Here is a 16,415-nt window from a genome sequence, read left to right on the forward strand (position 1 = left end):
CTCCCCACCCCGGCTCTCGCCGCCTCCGCCTGTTTTTCTCTCCCCGCCCGCGCTCCCTCCGGGTGCGTCTCGTCTCCGCCTTTGTAGCTCGCTCCCTCGCCACATCCCCCTCTCGCGTCCCTGTCGCGCTCGCGTGCGTCCGCGGGCCCGCTGTCCCTATACCCCTGCATCCCTGCCTCCCTCGCATCCCCGCCCCCGGCCCCGCCCGCGCCGGTACCGCATTGCCGTACTGCAGGGGTGCAGTGCACTGCGCCTGCTCCGTCAATAGGTGGACCCCCTCCTGGAGAGATAAAACCGCCGGCGCCGGCGCCGCCAGTCCCTCTGGCTGAGACCTCGGCTCCGGGTAAGGACGCTGGGCCTCCGGGTCCCCACCCCCGCCCCCAGCTTTCCGCAGAGGGTCCCTTCCCCGGGGACCAGTCCTAGGGGCAGAGACTGGTCGGCCCGGCGCCTGGCGAGGCTGCGCTGCTCCACGAGGAGATCGGCTGCCCGCCCAGGGACTCCGGACCCAGCACCGGGGTCAGTCCCCCGGGCGGCCCTGGGTGGGGTGGGGGCACCGCGGTAGCGCTTGTTTACGGGGCTGCCGCGGCGGGGGCGAGTCTCCTGGGCGGCGGCGATCAACCTGCAGCCGTGACCTTGGGATCGCCCCGGGGGCCCTTCGGGGTTCGGGAAGGGTCGTCAGCGCTGGGGGCTGGTGAGGGTGGGCGCTGGGGGTGCCCCCCCGGACGTAGAGGGGGAGGGGGAGGCTGTGAGACCTGAGGGGTCCTTGCCACCCCACCTCCACCCGGGCAGGTGGTGTCCACCTGGTGTCCGCACCCTAGGGTGCACCGTTTTCTCCCGCTTCCCCTTCCCCAGCCACCTGCTCCCCTCCCCGGGCTGCCCAGGTTTCTCCATTGACCTCCAGGATGAGGCAGGGGCTGTGACCCTGTGACCAGAGGGAAGGGGGAGGGTATGGCCCTCTGCCCCCACCAGGCTGAGGGCATCTCTGTCTGGCATCTGCTGAGCTTGGCTGCTGGGGCCAGATTCTCCCTCCTCTGGACAGAGCAGGGACCCCCACCTCCCTGCCCTACTGTCTGCCCCTATCCAGACCCCGGGGAGGGCCCGAGCTATTCTGGGCCCCTGATCTGGGCACCGCATCGCCCTGCTTGAGCTCTGGGCCAGCCTGTCTCCCCGGTGCCAGCCTGCCGGGCAGGGATGAGGGGAAGATGGCGCCGTCCCCGCTCGAGGAGGGGAGTGGGAAGCACTGACCACCTCTCCACCGTGGCAGCTCTGCGGGGCGGGGGGTGGGGGCTGGGATCGGGTGCGGTGTCCCAGCCCAAGACCGTGGGAGGGGAGCAAGCGCCGGGCACAGGGCACTGGAGAGCTGGGCGGGGTGACTCATCACCAGGCCCCTGACTGGTCATGGGGCTCACCCAGGCTGGTGTTTCTCGGTCTCTCCAGATGGGGGTTAACTTCTTTCATGGTGGGGGGTGGGGCTCTGTAGGCACAGCACTCAGACATTTACAGCTACTGGACTGTTTGGGCTTGCCCCCGGGCTCTGCTCAGCTAAACACGGAGACCTGGCTCTGGCCTTGGGGGCTCGGACTGTGGTCAGGGTGTGCTCCCGACCTGTGCAGGGCAGTGTCTTTGCTGGGCTTCTCTCTGAGGCCCTCCGTCACCTTTGCTCCCCACCTCGACCCACAGAGTCACTGCTCAGCGTCCCCCTCGCCCTGAGCCAGAGCACCCCAGGTCGTGCCAGCCCCTCCCCACACCCCGGGCAGAATGGGCAAGGAAAAGACCCACATCAACATCGTGGTCATCGGCCACGTGGACTCAGGCAAGTCCACCACGACTGGCCACCTCATCTACAAATGCGGGGGCATCGACAAGAGGACCATCGAGAAGTTTGAAAAGGAGGCGGCCGAGGTGAGCCCTGGGGGGGCTCCCACCTTTGCCTCCACCATGAGGTTGCGTTCCCACATGGCAGCTGGGCTGATGCTTCCCTGACCCTGGGGCACGTAGCTCAGATTAACTCCTCTGGGGCAAGAGGGGCGTGAGCCCTAAGGACCCCAGGTGGGAGGTGTGTACGTCACAGCATCCAGATGGGAAAGGCATGGGGGCAGCAGGGGGAGCCTGTCTCTGAGGAGGTGCCTGGTGGGGGGGAGGTGGGATGACCTGCTGGACCAGCCCCAGGTGGGGGAGGGGCTGGAGGTGCATTTCTCCCAGTGTAGGTCACTGTCTCTGAGCCCCCAGGGTTGGGTTCCCATGTCCCCAGGGCTGAGGTCTGGGGCTGGAGGTGGCGCTGTCCTTGCTTGTCCCAGGGCTGGGCCAGGACTCAGAGCGGCTATTAATAGCTGATTGATGGGCACCCAGCCCATCAGCTCCATTTTCTCCTGCCAGGCTGGGGCAGGCTGCTTGTCCAGGGTGGCACCCTTTTTTTTTGGGGGGGGGTCTTTGTCACCTGGTGAGGCTGAGAGGGGCCTTGATGGCTGACCCCCCATTTCCTGAAGCTGATCCTCTCAAGCGTCCGAGACCCATGGGTGGGACGTGTCCATGGAGTGGGGGTCTGCTCTCTGTGCCTCCTACCTCCACCCCTGAGCTCCGGGAGAAGCTCCTGTTGGGGAGCTGTGAGGGGTCTCACCTGGATGGCCGGTGCCAGGGCTCAGGAGGGGGCAGCTGCTGGCCTGGGCTGAACCCTGCTCATGGGGCCGGGGAGGTGCTTCTGGGCCCCAAAGCTGTGTCTCTTCTTCCCTGCGGGGCTGGTGTTGAGGGGGGCTGAGGGTGTCTGCAGGGTGTCTGGTTCGGGTCTAGCTGGACCCTGGCTGGGCAGCCTCCCTGGAGGGCAGAGCCCTGTCCGTGCATGGCCGTGGCAGGGAGCTTAGGCCAGCTGGGCAGTGACCACAGCTGCCACCCTGACCGCAGCCCTGACCCTGGGGGTCTCGCTGGGCACTTGGCACAGGCGTTGGGAGAGGGTAGCCCGGCCTTGCTTTCCCTGGTCAGGCGGGGCGGGGAGTGGAGGAGGGGCCTCAGAGCCGCTGGGAAGCTTTAGCGGCTGTAGAAAGAACTGGAAAGCCAGGCCCTTCCTTGCGACCTCATCTGATTTCTTTCTTTCTTTTTCCCTTAAAAAAAAAAAAAAAATCACAGAGGGGCTTTTTGGTTGGACAGCCTGAAACCCAGTGGGGTCATCGGCTGACACAGGGATCTGGGGGGTGGGGTGGGGTGGGGACCCTGGCTTCAGATAAAGGGGATCCCTCAGCCAGGGGAGGGCTTGAAACCAGGGCGGCTCTCAGGCTGCTCCCAGACCCTTGCGCCCCCTGCTGGTGGCGCCCGTTTAGGTGGCCGGAGGCCGGTCTGGGCAGGGCAGGGATGAGGTCCGGGTGTCCCCAGTTCCAGAGGTGGGTCCAGAGTCCCAGGGTTCCAGCAGGAGGGAGGGGTCTCTCTGCTGTGACATGCTGCTCCTGCGCCCCAGGGGGACCCGTGGCTAGGCCAGCTGAGTCCCGGTCCTGTCCTGAGCCACGCCCCTGCCCCTCCAGATGGGGAAGGGCTCCTTCAAGTACGCCTGGGTGCTGGACAAGCTGAAAGCTGAGCGGGAGCGCGGCATCACCATCGACATCTCCCTCTGGAAGTTTGAGACCACCAAGTACTACATCACCATCATCGACGCCCCGGGCCACCGCGACTTCATCAAGAACATGATCACAGGCACCTCCCAGGTGGGCGGGGCCTCGGGGGCCCGGGGGAGCGGGAGGCGGGGCGAGGGCACCATTCAGGAGACCCTGGGGGCCCTGGAATCAGTGAGCGGTAGTTGGGTCTCCTCTGCTTCCTCGCCAGGGCACGAGACCCCTCACCTTTGTCACCACTCGCCCCCCAAAGAACTAAGTGCCCCGACATCTCAGCCAGGCAAGGGTGCCTGTAAGGACAGCCAGCCACCGTCAGGGCCACCTTCACAGACAGAAGACACAGAGGCCAGGATGGGGACACTGAAATGTGGGCAGAAATGCCCCCGGGCCATCCGCCATTGCCAGGGCATTCACACAGACAGACAGACAGACACTGCCCCTAAGGTTGGGACCCCCAGGTTCCATCCCCAGGAGATGGCCCAGGCCCCTGTCTGCTGCCCAGAGGGCCTGGGCTTGGGTGCTGGGTGAGGTCTGGGCTCACCTTGCCCGACCTGCCGGGCAGGCGGACTGCGCCGTGTTGATCGTAGCGGCGGGAGTGGGCGAGTTTGAGGCGGGCATCTCCAAGAACGGGCAGACCCGGGAGCACGCACTGCTGGCCTACACGCTGGGCGTGAAGCAGCTTATCGTGGGGGTCAACAAGATGGACTCCACGGAGCCCGCCTACAGCGAGAAGCGCTACGACGAGATCGTCAAGGAGGTCAGCGCCTATATCAAGAAGATCGGCTACAACCCAGCCACCGTGCCCTTCGTGCCCATCTCGGGCTGGCACGGCGACAACATGCTGGAGCCCTCGCCCAACGTGAGTGCCCAGCAGCGGTGGGGCTGCTCGGACCCCTCCCTGAGGGCCCTGGGTCAGGGCGGGCACAGCCAGCCAGCAGGAGGTCAGAGGGCTGCGCTACAAGTGCGGTGCCAGCCCCCTGTGGGTGTCCGCGCTGGTGGGAGCCCCAGACTCCTTGGGGGCCAGACGCTCTGCCCTCAGCTCAACCTCCCCGTGAGGCTGGCAGAAGCCGCTGCAGCTCCTTCTCTGGCCAGGGACACGCCCCACCCCCAGGTTGACACTGCGGGGGCAGCGGCTGCCGGGGCCCAGGCCCACTTGCCCCGTCTCTGTCTCCAGAGACCTGCGTGGCAGGGTTGCATCTCCCCCCAGGAGCCGAGGCCACGGCGGCCTCCCAGGCACCTCCCCGAGGCCCCCCAGGCACCTCCCCGAGGTCCAGAGCAGGCTGGGACAGCAAAGGGCCGAGGGCTGGCTCTCTGGGGTCAGCTGGGAAGCTGGTGGCTCAGGCAGCCCATGTCCTGGGGACTCTGTCTCGGTAGGAGGTGATGAGTGGGACTGGTTGTTTTGAATTTGTGGAGCCCGAGACCACGTGCCTCACCGGGTCAAGCCAGAGGCCACCCCTGGCCCAGCAGGGGTCGCTAGTCCTGGCCAGGCTGCAACTGCCCACACTGAGGGAGGTGGGCACGGGGGGTATCTCAGGAGAGCCAGGGGAAACTCAGCCCTGCACCCGTGGTTGGGGGCCGCCCCTTCTGGCTGGGCTGCGTGCTTGTATCTCGTGGATTGAGCTCCCCTCGTGGGATCTCACGTAGGGAGGAATGAGCCAACCGTGGGCCCGGAGGCCATGGCTGTGGGGTGGGTGGCGCGGGGGCACATGGGCTCTAGGATGGTGCCTTCTTCCTCCTGCGCAGATGCCGTGGTTCAAGGGCTGGAAAGTGGAGCGGAAGGAAGGGAACGCCAGTGGCGTGTCCCTGCTGGAAGCCCTGGACACCATCCTGCCCCCCACGCGCCCCACAGACAAGCCCCTGCGCCTGCCGCTGCAGGATGTGTACAAGATCGGCGGTGAGTGAGGGCTCCATGGCCACCGCCCGCTGCAGCACCCACCCTGCACGCCTGGCCAGCTCTGCCCTCAGACCCCCTCCTGAGAATGGGCCCCTGACCAGGAGCATCCGGACCGGGTTATTTCAGCCTCTTCCTCCATGCTGCACGCTTTCCGGGGGGCCACCCATCCACCCATCTCCATCCATCCATCCATCTATCTGTCCATATATCCACCCCCACCCCCGACCCATCTATTATCCATTTCTTCATCAGTCCATTCATCCATCCATCTATCGGTCCATTTATCCACCCACCTCCCCCCGCCCGTCCATCAGTCTGTCCCGAGTTTGCCAGGGTCTTCCTCCCTCCAGATAAGTGCCCAGCCCTATACCAGAAGCTGGTGGCACAGGGAGAGTCACATATTACTCTCCACCTGGAGATCCCTGTCTTGGGGGAGACACGATCCACTCCAGGAATGAGAAAAGCTGGTCATGAAATGATATAGAACCATAAACAAATATGAGGCCCACGAGGGGGCAGCGGTGGGGGACTCCCAGCCAGGAGGCTGTGGCAGAGGTGCAGGGGCTGCGTGCAGGATGGGGGTGTCACGCTCGCCCTGCACAGAGCGGCCACCAGCCTCAGTCTCCGCAGCGCCACACGAGCCTCTGTCACAGCCAGCGAGACCGGCTGGAACCCCCCCGCCCCCCGCCCCCCACTCTGGGGAGCACCAGACCCCCACCGGGCAGCCACACAGTGTAAGCAGGTCCTGAGAAGTGCAGGGGCACCCACGCCCCTTTGGGAATGACCCCCAAGACAGCAGCACCAGCGCCGGGCAGGCCACCCTGGGTGGGCTTCTGCCTCACAGGGTGGGGCCTCGGGGAGAGGAGGGTCCCCCAGTGCCTCCTCCGGGGGAAGCTGCCACCCGGGGGCAGGGGTGGGACCCCTCCTTGCCCATGCTCCCTGTGTTCTGGGAGCTCTCTTCCTCAGTCCCTCCTTCCGCTGGCGGGGCGCGCAAGCCTCCGCTTCTGTCTGAACGTCTCAGCGTCCGCTTCGCCCAGGGTCTCCCTGTCCCCTCCCTCCCGCCACGTGGCCACCCCCCACCTGCCAGGGAGGACAGGGCACCCCTGGCCCCAGCCTGCCCTCACGGCCCCCTTCCTCTCTGCGCAGGCATTGGCACCGTGCCCGTGGGCCGAGTGGAGACGGGCATCCTCCGGCCGGGCATGGTGGTGACCTTTGCGCCTGTGAACATCACCACGGAGGTGAAGTCAGTGGAGATGCACCACGAGGCGCTGAGCGAGGCCCTGCCCGGAGACAACGTAGGCTTTAACGTGAAGAACGTGTCGGTCAAGGACATCCGCAGGGGCAACGTGTGCGGGGACAGCAAGTCCGACCCTCCCCAGGAGGCCGCCCAGTTCACGTCCCAGGTGGGCAGTCCGGTGGCCGGCAGGGCCCCCCAACCGGTACCAGGGCTGTCCTCAGGCGAGGGGGCTGCCTGGCACCAGGGAGGACTGAGCCCCCCGCTTCACAGAGTGGGCAACTGAGGCCGGGCAGGGCTGAAGCCGGCCGAGGGCGCAGGCAGGAAGAGCAGGCGGGGTGTGCCCCGGCCTTGGTGCTCCCAGCCTCACTGAGGTCCCACTTTGGTCCTGAAAACACTTTTATCAGTTTATTGCCCGGGACAGGCCTGTGATACTTTATCCTCTACATTTTCACTGTGCCCTCTTTGGTCACCTCTTCACGTGACTAGGATTTTTTAAATTGGCTTTACTGAGATATAATTGAAATATGATAATCGAAGTCCGGTTTTGTCATCCCCCGTCTTTGCTCTGGCCGCTGGGCCTTTCAAACCGTGCCCTCGTCGTTGCTTATCTCTTGTGGCTTTTTAGATGCTTGAAGAGGACCTTGGGGTCCAGGTCCGGGGGCCTGGGTTCCCCCTAGACTGACCTTCCTCCATGGTCAGCACTCTGGGCCCCAGGGACCTGGGGGTGGGCGGAGCCTCCTTCTGGACTTGGGTGCCGGGCGATGCTGGGCGAGGCCTGATGGCCTCATGCACCTCTGTCCACAGGTCATCATTCTGAACCACCCTGGGCAGATCAGCGCTGGCTACTCGCCGGTCATTGACTGCCACACAGCCCACATCGCCTGCAAGTTTGCTGAGCTGAAGGAGAAGATTGACCGGCGCTCTGGAAAGAAGTTGGAGGACAACCCCAAGTCCCTGAAGTCCGGCGATGCGGCCATCGTGGAGATGGTCCCGGGGAAGCCCATGTGTGTGGAGAGCTTCTCCCAGTACCCACCTCTCGGTGAGCCGGGTGGTGAGGGAGGGGCAGCCCCGGGGTGGTGGCCAGTCCAGGCCAAGGGCAGAGGACCACTGTGGGGGTGGGGTGGACGGAGGGTCCTGCACTTTTCCGCTGCAGCTTAGAGCTTAGCAGGAGACCCCCGGCCTTGGTCTTTGTCTCATGGAGCACAGGTGGCCCCACTGGGTGGGCCTGGGATGGTATCCTGCTCTGCAGAGTCACCCAAGGCCCACAGCTAGTCTGGTGGCAGAGTTAGGACTGGCCACCTGCCTCCAGCTGGCCCGCTCCACAGATACCCCAAGGATGACCCACAGACCTATATCAGAGAGCTGCCTTATGCAAGGTTGCTGGCCATCTTCAAGATAGCTAAAAGGGTGTACTGTACTCCGCGCCAGGCTGCCCTAAGTACTGTTCACATACCATTTAATTCCCACAACGACGCCTTGGCGGAATCCTATGTGTGTTATTTCTGCCACCTAAGGAGACAGGAGCCTCGTACTCCACTGTCCCGTCCCCCTCCCCCCTCCCGCGAAACAGGCGCAGAGAGCTCGGTGCCCAGCGCTAGGGCCCCGCCCCCGGGCCAGGGGCTGGGGAGGATGCTGCGGGCGCGAGTGCGCCTGCGCGCTGCATCCCGGCCCGCGCCTCACGCCCCCTCCCTGCAGGCCGCTTCGCCGTGCGCGACATGCGGCAGACGGTGGCCGTGGGCGTCATCAAGAATGTGGAGAAGAAGAGCGGCGGCGCCGGTAAGGTCACCAAATCGGCGCAGAAGGCGCAGAAGGCGGGCAAGTGAAGCGCGGGCGCCCGCGGCGCGACCCTCCCCGGCGGCGCCGCGCCCCGCCCCCGCCCCCGGCCCCGCTCCCGGCGCGGTCCCGGCGCCCCGCCCCCCCGCCAGGCGCATGTCTGCACCTCCGCTTGTAAGAGGCTCTCCGTCAGCGACTGGATGCTCGCCATCAAGGTCCAGTGGAAGTTCTTTAAGAGGAAAAGCGCCCCCGCCGCCGCCCCGGCTTCCGCGTCCAGCCTTTGCCACGCTCAGTGCCCGTTTTACCAATAAACTGAGCCACCCCGGAGCCGTGTGCGCCTGGTGCTGGGGGGTGGGCGGCTCGCCCTGCGGGAGGGCGCTCGTTAGGACCCCTCCTGGCCCCCCACCAAGTTGCCAGCCCCGTCCCACCTGGCGTCCCGCCCGGCACCCACCGCCCCTGTGGGCGACCTGGCCAGGTGTCCACCTGTGCTACCCAGGGGGGCGGTGGGGCACTGGATCCAGAGTCCAGCTGGTGAGGGGGCTTTGGCGTCCCCCCAGTGGCGGCATCCAGGACAAAGAATGAGTCACTTTGGAGCCGCAGAAGCGGGGTTGAATGTGTTGGGGGTCTCTCTGAGAATGGGGTGAACTGAGGGCTCCTCCCCCACGAGTGACTATCACACACACATTGTTGTTCACCCGGGTTTTCAAGCTCCCACGCTCTTGGAAGCCCACTCTTAACGCCCCCAACTCCCACCCCTAGGCCGGTCACTTGTGGCTGGACGCAGCGCCACTGCCATCCTGCTCCTCAGTGGGGCCCCCGGCACAGCCAGGACCTCCAGCCCCCGGGACCCCAGAACAAGCCCTGACCTTGGTCAGCAAGCACGGTGGAGGTGGGGGGGGGGGGATGGCTCCCTGCCCAGCTCTCCCTGCTTCCAGAAAGCAGCCCCAGCCCGAGCTGGGTGTTGGTGCTGCAGATGGAGCTCAGGGTGGGGCTGAGCAGATCCCTGACTGCGGGCACAGTGCAGACTTGCCCGCCTGCAGCGGGAACTGGGCTGTGGGGCGTCGCCTCCGGGACGAGCAGCAGGCCACGCACAGGGTCCCCTAGTGTGTGAGTCCCCTGGGGCTGCAGCAACAAATGGGCCTCAAGCTGGCAGCTTAACACGACAGAAATGGACTCTCCCACAGTCTGGTACCACTGGGACAAGATCCAGTGTGGTCAGGGCCTGCTCCCTCCAGAGGCTCTGGGGGAGGGTCCGGTCCGTGCCTCTTGCAGCTCCTGGCGGCTGCCGAAGTCCCTTGGCTTGTGGCCACATGCCCCCAGTCTCTGCCTCCGTGGTCACATGGCCTCCTCTTCTCTGGGTCAAATCTCCTCTGCCAACCGCTTATAAGGGAGGTCACTGAAGACACCCCCTGGATAATCCAGGGTCATCTCCACTCAAGATCCTTAATTTAGTCGCCTCTGCAAAACACTGTCTTGACACTTGTCACATCACAGGTTCCAGGGCCTGAGGCCTGAACTCTTTGGGAGCATATCCAGCCCACCACCCTGGGTAGTGATGGGAATTATGCCACCGAGTGAGGGGCCAGCCAGGACAGATGGGTGCTGGGGTTCAGGGGTGTCCACGGAGGGACTGCTGTCTCCCCGCCCAGTCCCAAAGTGGGGATGGGCCCCCGGAGGGCACATGAAGGGAGAGTAGGACCAGAAGAAGGGCGACCAGACCAGCCAAGCCGAGTGTGGGTTGGGACCCACTTCCCCGGTGCTGGCGGCCTGCAGACCCCCATGCGAAGGGTCTGGGCTGACCCTCAGAGGCCTCCAAGGAAGGCAGCTTGAGGAGGCAAACAGAGACACAGAACCCCAGGCAAATCTGGATTGCAGATAAACAGTGGGTAATTTTTTAACATAAATATGTCCCATACACTATGTACACTGAAAAAGTATTTAGTGCTTACCTGAGATTCACACTTGATGGTGTGTTTTATCTGGTGGCCCTACCCAAGGAAGCTGGGTGCCCCCTGCCGCTCTCCTGAGCCGCGGCCCGTCCTGGGCCCCCCGGGCCAGCCTGCTGTGACCCTGCAAGCTGTCTGTCCCAGGAAGCTGTCCTTTTACACGTGGCCCAGTTAGAATTGGGGTCAAGCCAGAGAAACCTGTCAGCTTGAGAGAGGGTAAGAATGAATCCAGCCCCCGGCTGGGGTCAAAGGAAACCCCCCAGCATGGTCCCTGAGGGGACCCTCGCCCTCTGGCCCCAGTGGCTGTTGTGGTCCGGATGCCAAGGGTGGGGGAATTTCAGACATACTGCCCCCCGACCCCGCAGGTGGGCGTGTTCCTGGGGTGGGGGACACAGATCATGCCAGGCTCATGGACTCTCAGGACAGTGTGAGGACAGAGGTGGGAGCACGTCTCCACTCCCACCGGAGTCTGAGGAAGATGGGGGTCCCTGCCACGGTGGAGGGTGGGGCTTCTCGGAGGGTCTCGGAGGGGGCCTTGGGCCCCCTTCGGGGATGGAGTGATTAAGGCAGCCCGAGGAAGGTGCAGGCTCCTAGTCTGTTGCCTGGCAGGGCACTGGACCTCTCTGCATCCCTGTGCCTTGCTCAGGGTGGGGCTCACCAGGGCAGAGGAGGAGAAATCCGGACCTCGCTCGCGGGGACTGCAGTACCCGCAGGTGTCCACGTGGGGGCAGCACATGCAGCACCTCTCCCAGGATTTTTCTGCTGCCCTCGGAGGGGGGGCTCCCCAACCAGCAGCACCCTGCAGAGCTGGGGTGGGCAGGGGCCTGCGTCTCTGGGCTGTTCCGGGAGCCAAACACACTCAGCGGGAGGGGCTTCAGGGGGAGGGTGGGCACTGGCCACACCTCGGGACTGGCAGTGGGAGGGAGGGCTGGGTGGGATGGCAGGGGCCCTGCATCACACTCTGGGTGTCGGTTCTCAAACCCTCGCGGGGTCAGACACCACTGAGGTGGTAGCCATAGACTTGGTGCACCGGAAAGGAAAGCAGAAATATTTAAAACTCAAGGGCACACGCGCAGTCGTCACACATCACACGGCTCTGAAAACCCCCCTGTACGAGGGGGGACGGGCGGGACAAAGACAAGGCCTTGGTGTTACTGGGAGAACAGTTTGATCGTGAGGGCCTTCTGGAGGGTTCTCGGTCCCCGGGGTGCCTGGACCTAACTTGGAGAACCTCTGATCTGGGCAGTAGTGCAGGCGGTGAGGGTGCTGGTTCCTGCCCCGCTCCACCCACCGCCAGCGGGGACACAGCCGATGGTGGGCGGAGGAGCCGCCTGCAGTCAGGCGCTCGCAGGGGTTGCGCAGCGGCCTCCCGGCCTGCCTCCGCTGCTGTCCAGCTCCTGGCACGGCCATCGGAGTCCGGGCTGAGGCTGCGCGGTGAGTGGAGGGCGTGGGGGGCCCTCCCTTTGGTCTGGTGGTGGGTGGGGCAGGGGAGCAGGGTAGGGGGCGGAGTCCACTGGGCCTTGGGGTCGGGGCGTCAGCTTCAGAGGCGGAGGGTGGGTGGCACCACAGCCCGGACAGGGCACCCTGGGGTGCAGGCGGGGCGACAGCCTCAGGGCCAGGACCCGAGCGGGGGGCGCGGACCAGCGCTCACACTGGGCTTGGATGCCGGGGCTGCCGCGCGGGACGTGGGGGCCACAGGGCTGGCGCCGGAGCCCAGGCTGGGCGAGTGGCCCCTGAAGCTGAGGCCCGGGGCCGGGTCTTCCACCCTTGGCTGGGCTGGGGGATAATTGAAAGCAAGACCTGCCAGGACCCAACTGGCAGCTTCAATCTGCACTTTGGGTACCTCCGAAAAATTCATGAGTCCTTGGGGCTGCAGGGTCCTGCTGAGCTGGTCAAATCTGATCTGTCTCCTGCCCTTGTCTCCCCAGGGCTCCCGGTGCCCTCCCCTCAGGACAGGAAGCACCTTCCCTCCCTCCCCCAGGGACCTGGGTGACCCTGGTGGTGACAGTCCTGTGTCTGGACGGCGGCCTCAGATCCCAGGGCTTCTCGCCAGGGAGTGACCGCCCTTTTGGGGGTCTGTGGGTGTGTCTCCTCCTGGGTGCCCTGGTGCATCTCGGAGTGGGACCGCGGGTGTGCCAGATTACACGAGTGCCCCTGATGTGTGTATCCAGCCGTGCACACCTGTGTGAGTGTGACCTGGGTGTGGAGCTGTGCACGTCTGCGTGTGGCTGTGTGGAGTGTGGGGAGAACGTGGTGGGGGTCCTGGAGCCCACGAGAGCCAGGCAGCGAATGTGTGCAGGCGTGTGCGCATGTGTGCATCTCGTGCATGCTTGAGGGAGCACGCATGTGCATGCACACGTGTGCACGAGTGTGAGCGTGTGTGCGCCCGCAGAAGCTGCGTCCCGGCTGTAGCTGCACTGCTGGCTGGCTGGCTGGAGTCAGGATTGAGCCCAGGGCGCCGTGGGTGGCTGGACCCAGGCAGCGCGGGGAGCCTTCCTGGTCCTGCGCCCGTGCGGGGAGAAGGCGGCGGTGGGGGCTGCGCTGGCTGCTCATGACTTCACTGGGGTGGGTCTGGGTGGGTTGGGGAGGAACGGAGCTTGGTGTCCGGAGGAGCTGCTTCCTTTCCTGGTGTCTCTCTTTGGGGGTCGGCTGGGGAGGGCGGGGGCCGCTCAGACGTGGGCTCGTGGCTGGGAGCCCGGCCGAGTCAGCTGCCAGCACAGAGGTCCAATCAGCCGCACACCAGGGGCTGGGCCTGGGCTGTGGGCCGAGTGGGGCCGGAAGCAGGGGTGGGGGAGGCGAGAGCTTCCAGGCCCTGCCTGTCCCGTGTCCGCCCCCCGGGCGGAGTGGGTGGACCTGGAAGGGTGAGTGGGGCAGGGACCAGATCATTCTCTTTGGACCGTCTCTGTGAAGATGCTCGGTGAAGTGGCCCCAGGCTCCGAAGCCACCTTGTCAGGGATGCTGGCAGCTCTGGGGGGCATAGGGCTTGTGCCAGCCCCGAGTGACTGATGGGCCCAGCTCCCTGGCCCAGAGAGCCCACCCTGGGCTCTGGTGACAAGGACCGTGCCAGCTGCTGTTTGAAGCTGGGTCTGTCAAGCTGGCTGGGGTCCTGGTGTCTGGGGTTCAGCTGCCCAGAAAGTGGGGGGGGGGCGGCAAAGCTGAGCCAAACGGGGAGCTGGAGGACAGAACAAAGGAGGGAAGGGGGACGGAAGGGGGGTGGGGCTCATGCTTCTGAACCCCACGGTGGGAGTTTGTGAAATGCCCCCTTCCATCTCTGGCCTCTGAGCAAACCTCTTGCCCCTCAGAGTGGGCAGGACCTGGATGGGTGGTCTGCGCAACTTTAGGGCTGGGGTCTGTATTAGATGGCTCTCCCCTGAGCCCCAGCTCTCTTGGAAGCCTGCAGCTGCCTCCGCTGGCGTGGGGGTGAGGCCCCTGGGAGGCTAGGTGCCTCTGGTGTCCTCTCATCCCTTTCTTTACTGTGTGTCTCTGGACACCCAGGGTCCTCGTCCTCAGTGTTGAGGAAGGTGGTACATGTTGGAAATGTGAGATTGCAGAGCCAGCCCTGGAATCGATTCATTTATTTTTACTTTAAAGCTTATATAATGCTTACTCATGCCAGACATTGTTCTAAGTGCTTTGCAAACCTTAACTCCGTGAATGGTGGTAACAATCCTGTGGCGTCATTTACGAGGGCCAGAGAGGTCCAGCACCTTGCCCAGTTACACACAGACATGAGCCGTGAAACAGAAGCAAAGACTGCACTATTCTGTGATGGTGTAAAGGTAGATTCTGTCAGCAGGCTAGAAAATAGCAACATGGAAAACCCAGGGTTACTTTGTCGAACTTTGATGATGAGCCATCCTGTTGTCTCTTGGCAAGTGTGCCCCTCACACAGATGCTTGCCCTGCCCAAAGCCCTTCCTGGGGTCGGGGGGAGTTGCTCTCCTCCCCAACATTGTGGACTCCTGCCATGAAAATTCTCATCCCTTGGCTTGGGTATTATTAGGAGCTTTAGGGAGAAAATCCATTTGTTGGCACTATTTTATACTAAGGGGTGAATGGCTAACTCCCCAGAAATATTTGCAACTTGAGAGAAGACCTTGTTAACCTAAATCATCGTGTCTTAACCTCATCACTACGGACACCCAGGGACAGATAATCCTCTGTCGTGGGGGTGTGGCGCCTGTTCTCTGCCTCCACCCATTAGACGCCAGTGGCACCCGTGCCCATCGTGACAACCAAAAACGTCTCCAGACGTTACAGATGTCCCCTGGGGAACAAAGCTGCCCTGGGTAAGAATGACTGGCCTAAATGGATCTCACCTCTGTGGGTGGATGCCAAGAAGGGAGGGGGTCCCCATGTCTGAGCTGGGGGACTCTCCCATGGGGGAGGGTCTGTAAGAAGCCAAGGAAGAGGGTGCTTCTAAGCCAGGACTGGGGTCACCACGCATCCCCCTGCTGTTTCCTGGATGCTGCTCTGTGCTGGGTGGTGTTTTCAGGGTCGCCTCCTTTCAGGACCCCCCCGGCAGCCCCATGAGGTGGGAGCCGTTTCTCTTCACTCGACCAGCGAGGACCCCTGGGCTCTGCAAAGGTCACTTGACCAGCTCAGATGAGCCCGCGGGGCCGCCCCAGGGCTACGCTCTGCAGCCGGCACCACCCTGCCTCTGGCAACACTGTGGGGTGGAGCCGCGTTTGCTGGTGGAGTGATTCATCAGGGGCCACCCTGCCTGAGCCCGTGGTGCTGGCTGAGGGCTCCAGCTCTGTCTAGGCTGATGTGTCCTGGTTTGCTGGTCCAAGAGTCCAGCCTTTCTGTCCCATCTCCCTGGCTTAGTGTGTGGTGACCTTGTCCTGGGTGAGGGGGCCGGGGATGGGGGGGGACTCTGACAGCCCACGGGCCCTGCCCCAGGCTGGGCAGCTCTGTCCAAGGCCTACTGGACATCTGGCCGAGCAAGCCGGGCACTCAAGCGAGCCGGGGCTGGCAGCCAGGACCCAGATGCCCACGCCCGTGTGTGGGCAGGGTGGCTGACCGCTCTGCTGGTGGGCAGCCTGTCTCCATGGCATCGCGCTCCAGCTCACACCCGCCCGTGGTCCACCTGGGCAGACCCTAAGCCGCACAAGCCCCAGGCCGGTCCTCGGGGCGCATCCTGGCTAGAGGCTCCAAGCAACATCCAGCTCTAGGAAAGTGACTGTTCACTCATTCAGGGAATGTTGACGAGCAGCTTCTGTGGGCTGGGCCAGGGGCCGTGAGAGTGTGCACGGGGCTGTGTGCGTGTGCATGAGACTATATGCGTGTGCACGGGCCCACGAGCATACACGGGGCTGTGAGTGTGCACGGGGCTGTGTGCGTGTGCATGAGGCTATATGCGTGTGCACAGGCCCACGAGCATACACGGGGCTGTGAGTGTGCACGGGGCCGCGAGTGTGTGCACAGGGCTGTGAGTGTGGCACCACTCTCCTCTTGCACTCCCTGTCCAGTGGGGTTGGGGGATGAACAGGAGGTGAGCCAATAAGTAACACAGTTTCAGACTGTGATGTGGAACCTGAGAGCTGGGGCTGGAGTCGCACCTCAGGGGAGATCCACAAGCAGGGCCTCCCTGACAAGAACCACAGGGACCTTCGGGTGTTAATGGAGGGAACAGCATTCCTGGCAGAGGGAACAGTATATTCAAAGCCCCCTTCACCTGCTTGAGGGTTCTTGAAGCTGTCGTGTGCCCAGGGTGGGGAGCTGGGAGGTGGGGACGTGGGGTGGAGAGGTGGGGGTCTGCGAGCCACCGGGCCAGGTCACACAGGTAAAGAGGCCATGGCGAGGAAAGTGGGTCATGGGAGCATTGACTCGGAGAGAACGCTGGTGGGGCCTGGATCACACCTCAGAGATGACAAAAGGCAGAGCCTCCAAAACAACCCCCCGCCCACCTTGCTCCTGGAAACGGGCCCGCGGAGAGTGGGGGTGGGTCCTGAGGGCAGATGGCCAAGA

At 64.1% G+C, this 16,415-nt stretch overlaps 1 protein-coding gene across 2 annotated transcripts; it reads left to right on the forward strand.

Annotated features, from left to right (window-relative positions):
• The first annotated feature begins 239 nt into the window (after window positions 1-239).
• Window positions 240-8,827, forward strand: EEF1A2 (eukaryotic translation elongation factor 1 alpha 2). Of its 2 annotated transcripts, none has more exons than XM_059897514.1 (8): window positions 240-343; window positions 1,681-1,902; window positions 3,510-3,689; window positions 4,159-4,455; window positions 5,340-5,490; window positions 6,637-6,893; window positions 7,532-7,766; window positions 8,423-8,827. In XM_059897514.1, the coding sequence occupies exons 2-8, from the start codon at window positions 1,759-1,761 to the stop codon at window positions 8,548-8,550; spliced, it is 1,392 nt and encodes a 463-aa protein (XP_059753497.1). In that variant the 5' UTR covers window positions 240-343; window positions 1,681-1,758; the 3' UTR covers window positions 8,551-8,827. The 2 variants fall into 2 exon arrangements, with proteins under 2 accessions (XP_059753497.1, XP_059753498.1); XM_059897515.1 differs by lacking the exon at window positions 240-343 and adding an exon at window positions 359-516.
• The last annotated feature ends 7,588 nt before the right edge of the window (window positions 8,828-16,415 follow it).

The sequence above is a fragment of the Balaenoptera ricei genome, chromosome 15, assembly GCF_028023285.1.
Source record: "Balaenoptera ricei isolate mBalRic1 chromosome 15, mBalRic1.hap2, whole genome shotgun sequence".
In the NCBI taxonomy this organism is placed as follows: Eukaryota; Metazoa; Chordata; class Mammalia; order Artiodactyla; family Balaenopteridae; genus Balaenoptera; species Balaenoptera ricei.

What these genes read in the sequence shown, in the direction of transcription:
- EEF1A2 (XM_059897514.1), top strand. Translation starts at nt 1,759, where the DNA reads ATGGGCAAGGAAAAGACCCACATCAACATCGTGGTCATCGGCCACGTG. An exon ending in GGATGTGTACAAGATCGGCG is followed by an intron (nt 5,491 to 6,636) that starts GTGAGTGAGGGC and finishes CTCTCTGCGCAG; the next exon opens with GCATTGGCACCGTGCCCGTG. An exon ending in CTCCCAGTACCCACCTCTCG is followed by an intron (nt 7,767 to 8,422) that starts GTGAGCCGGGTG and finishes CCCTCCCTGCAG; the next exon opens with GCCGCTTCGCCGTGCGCGAC.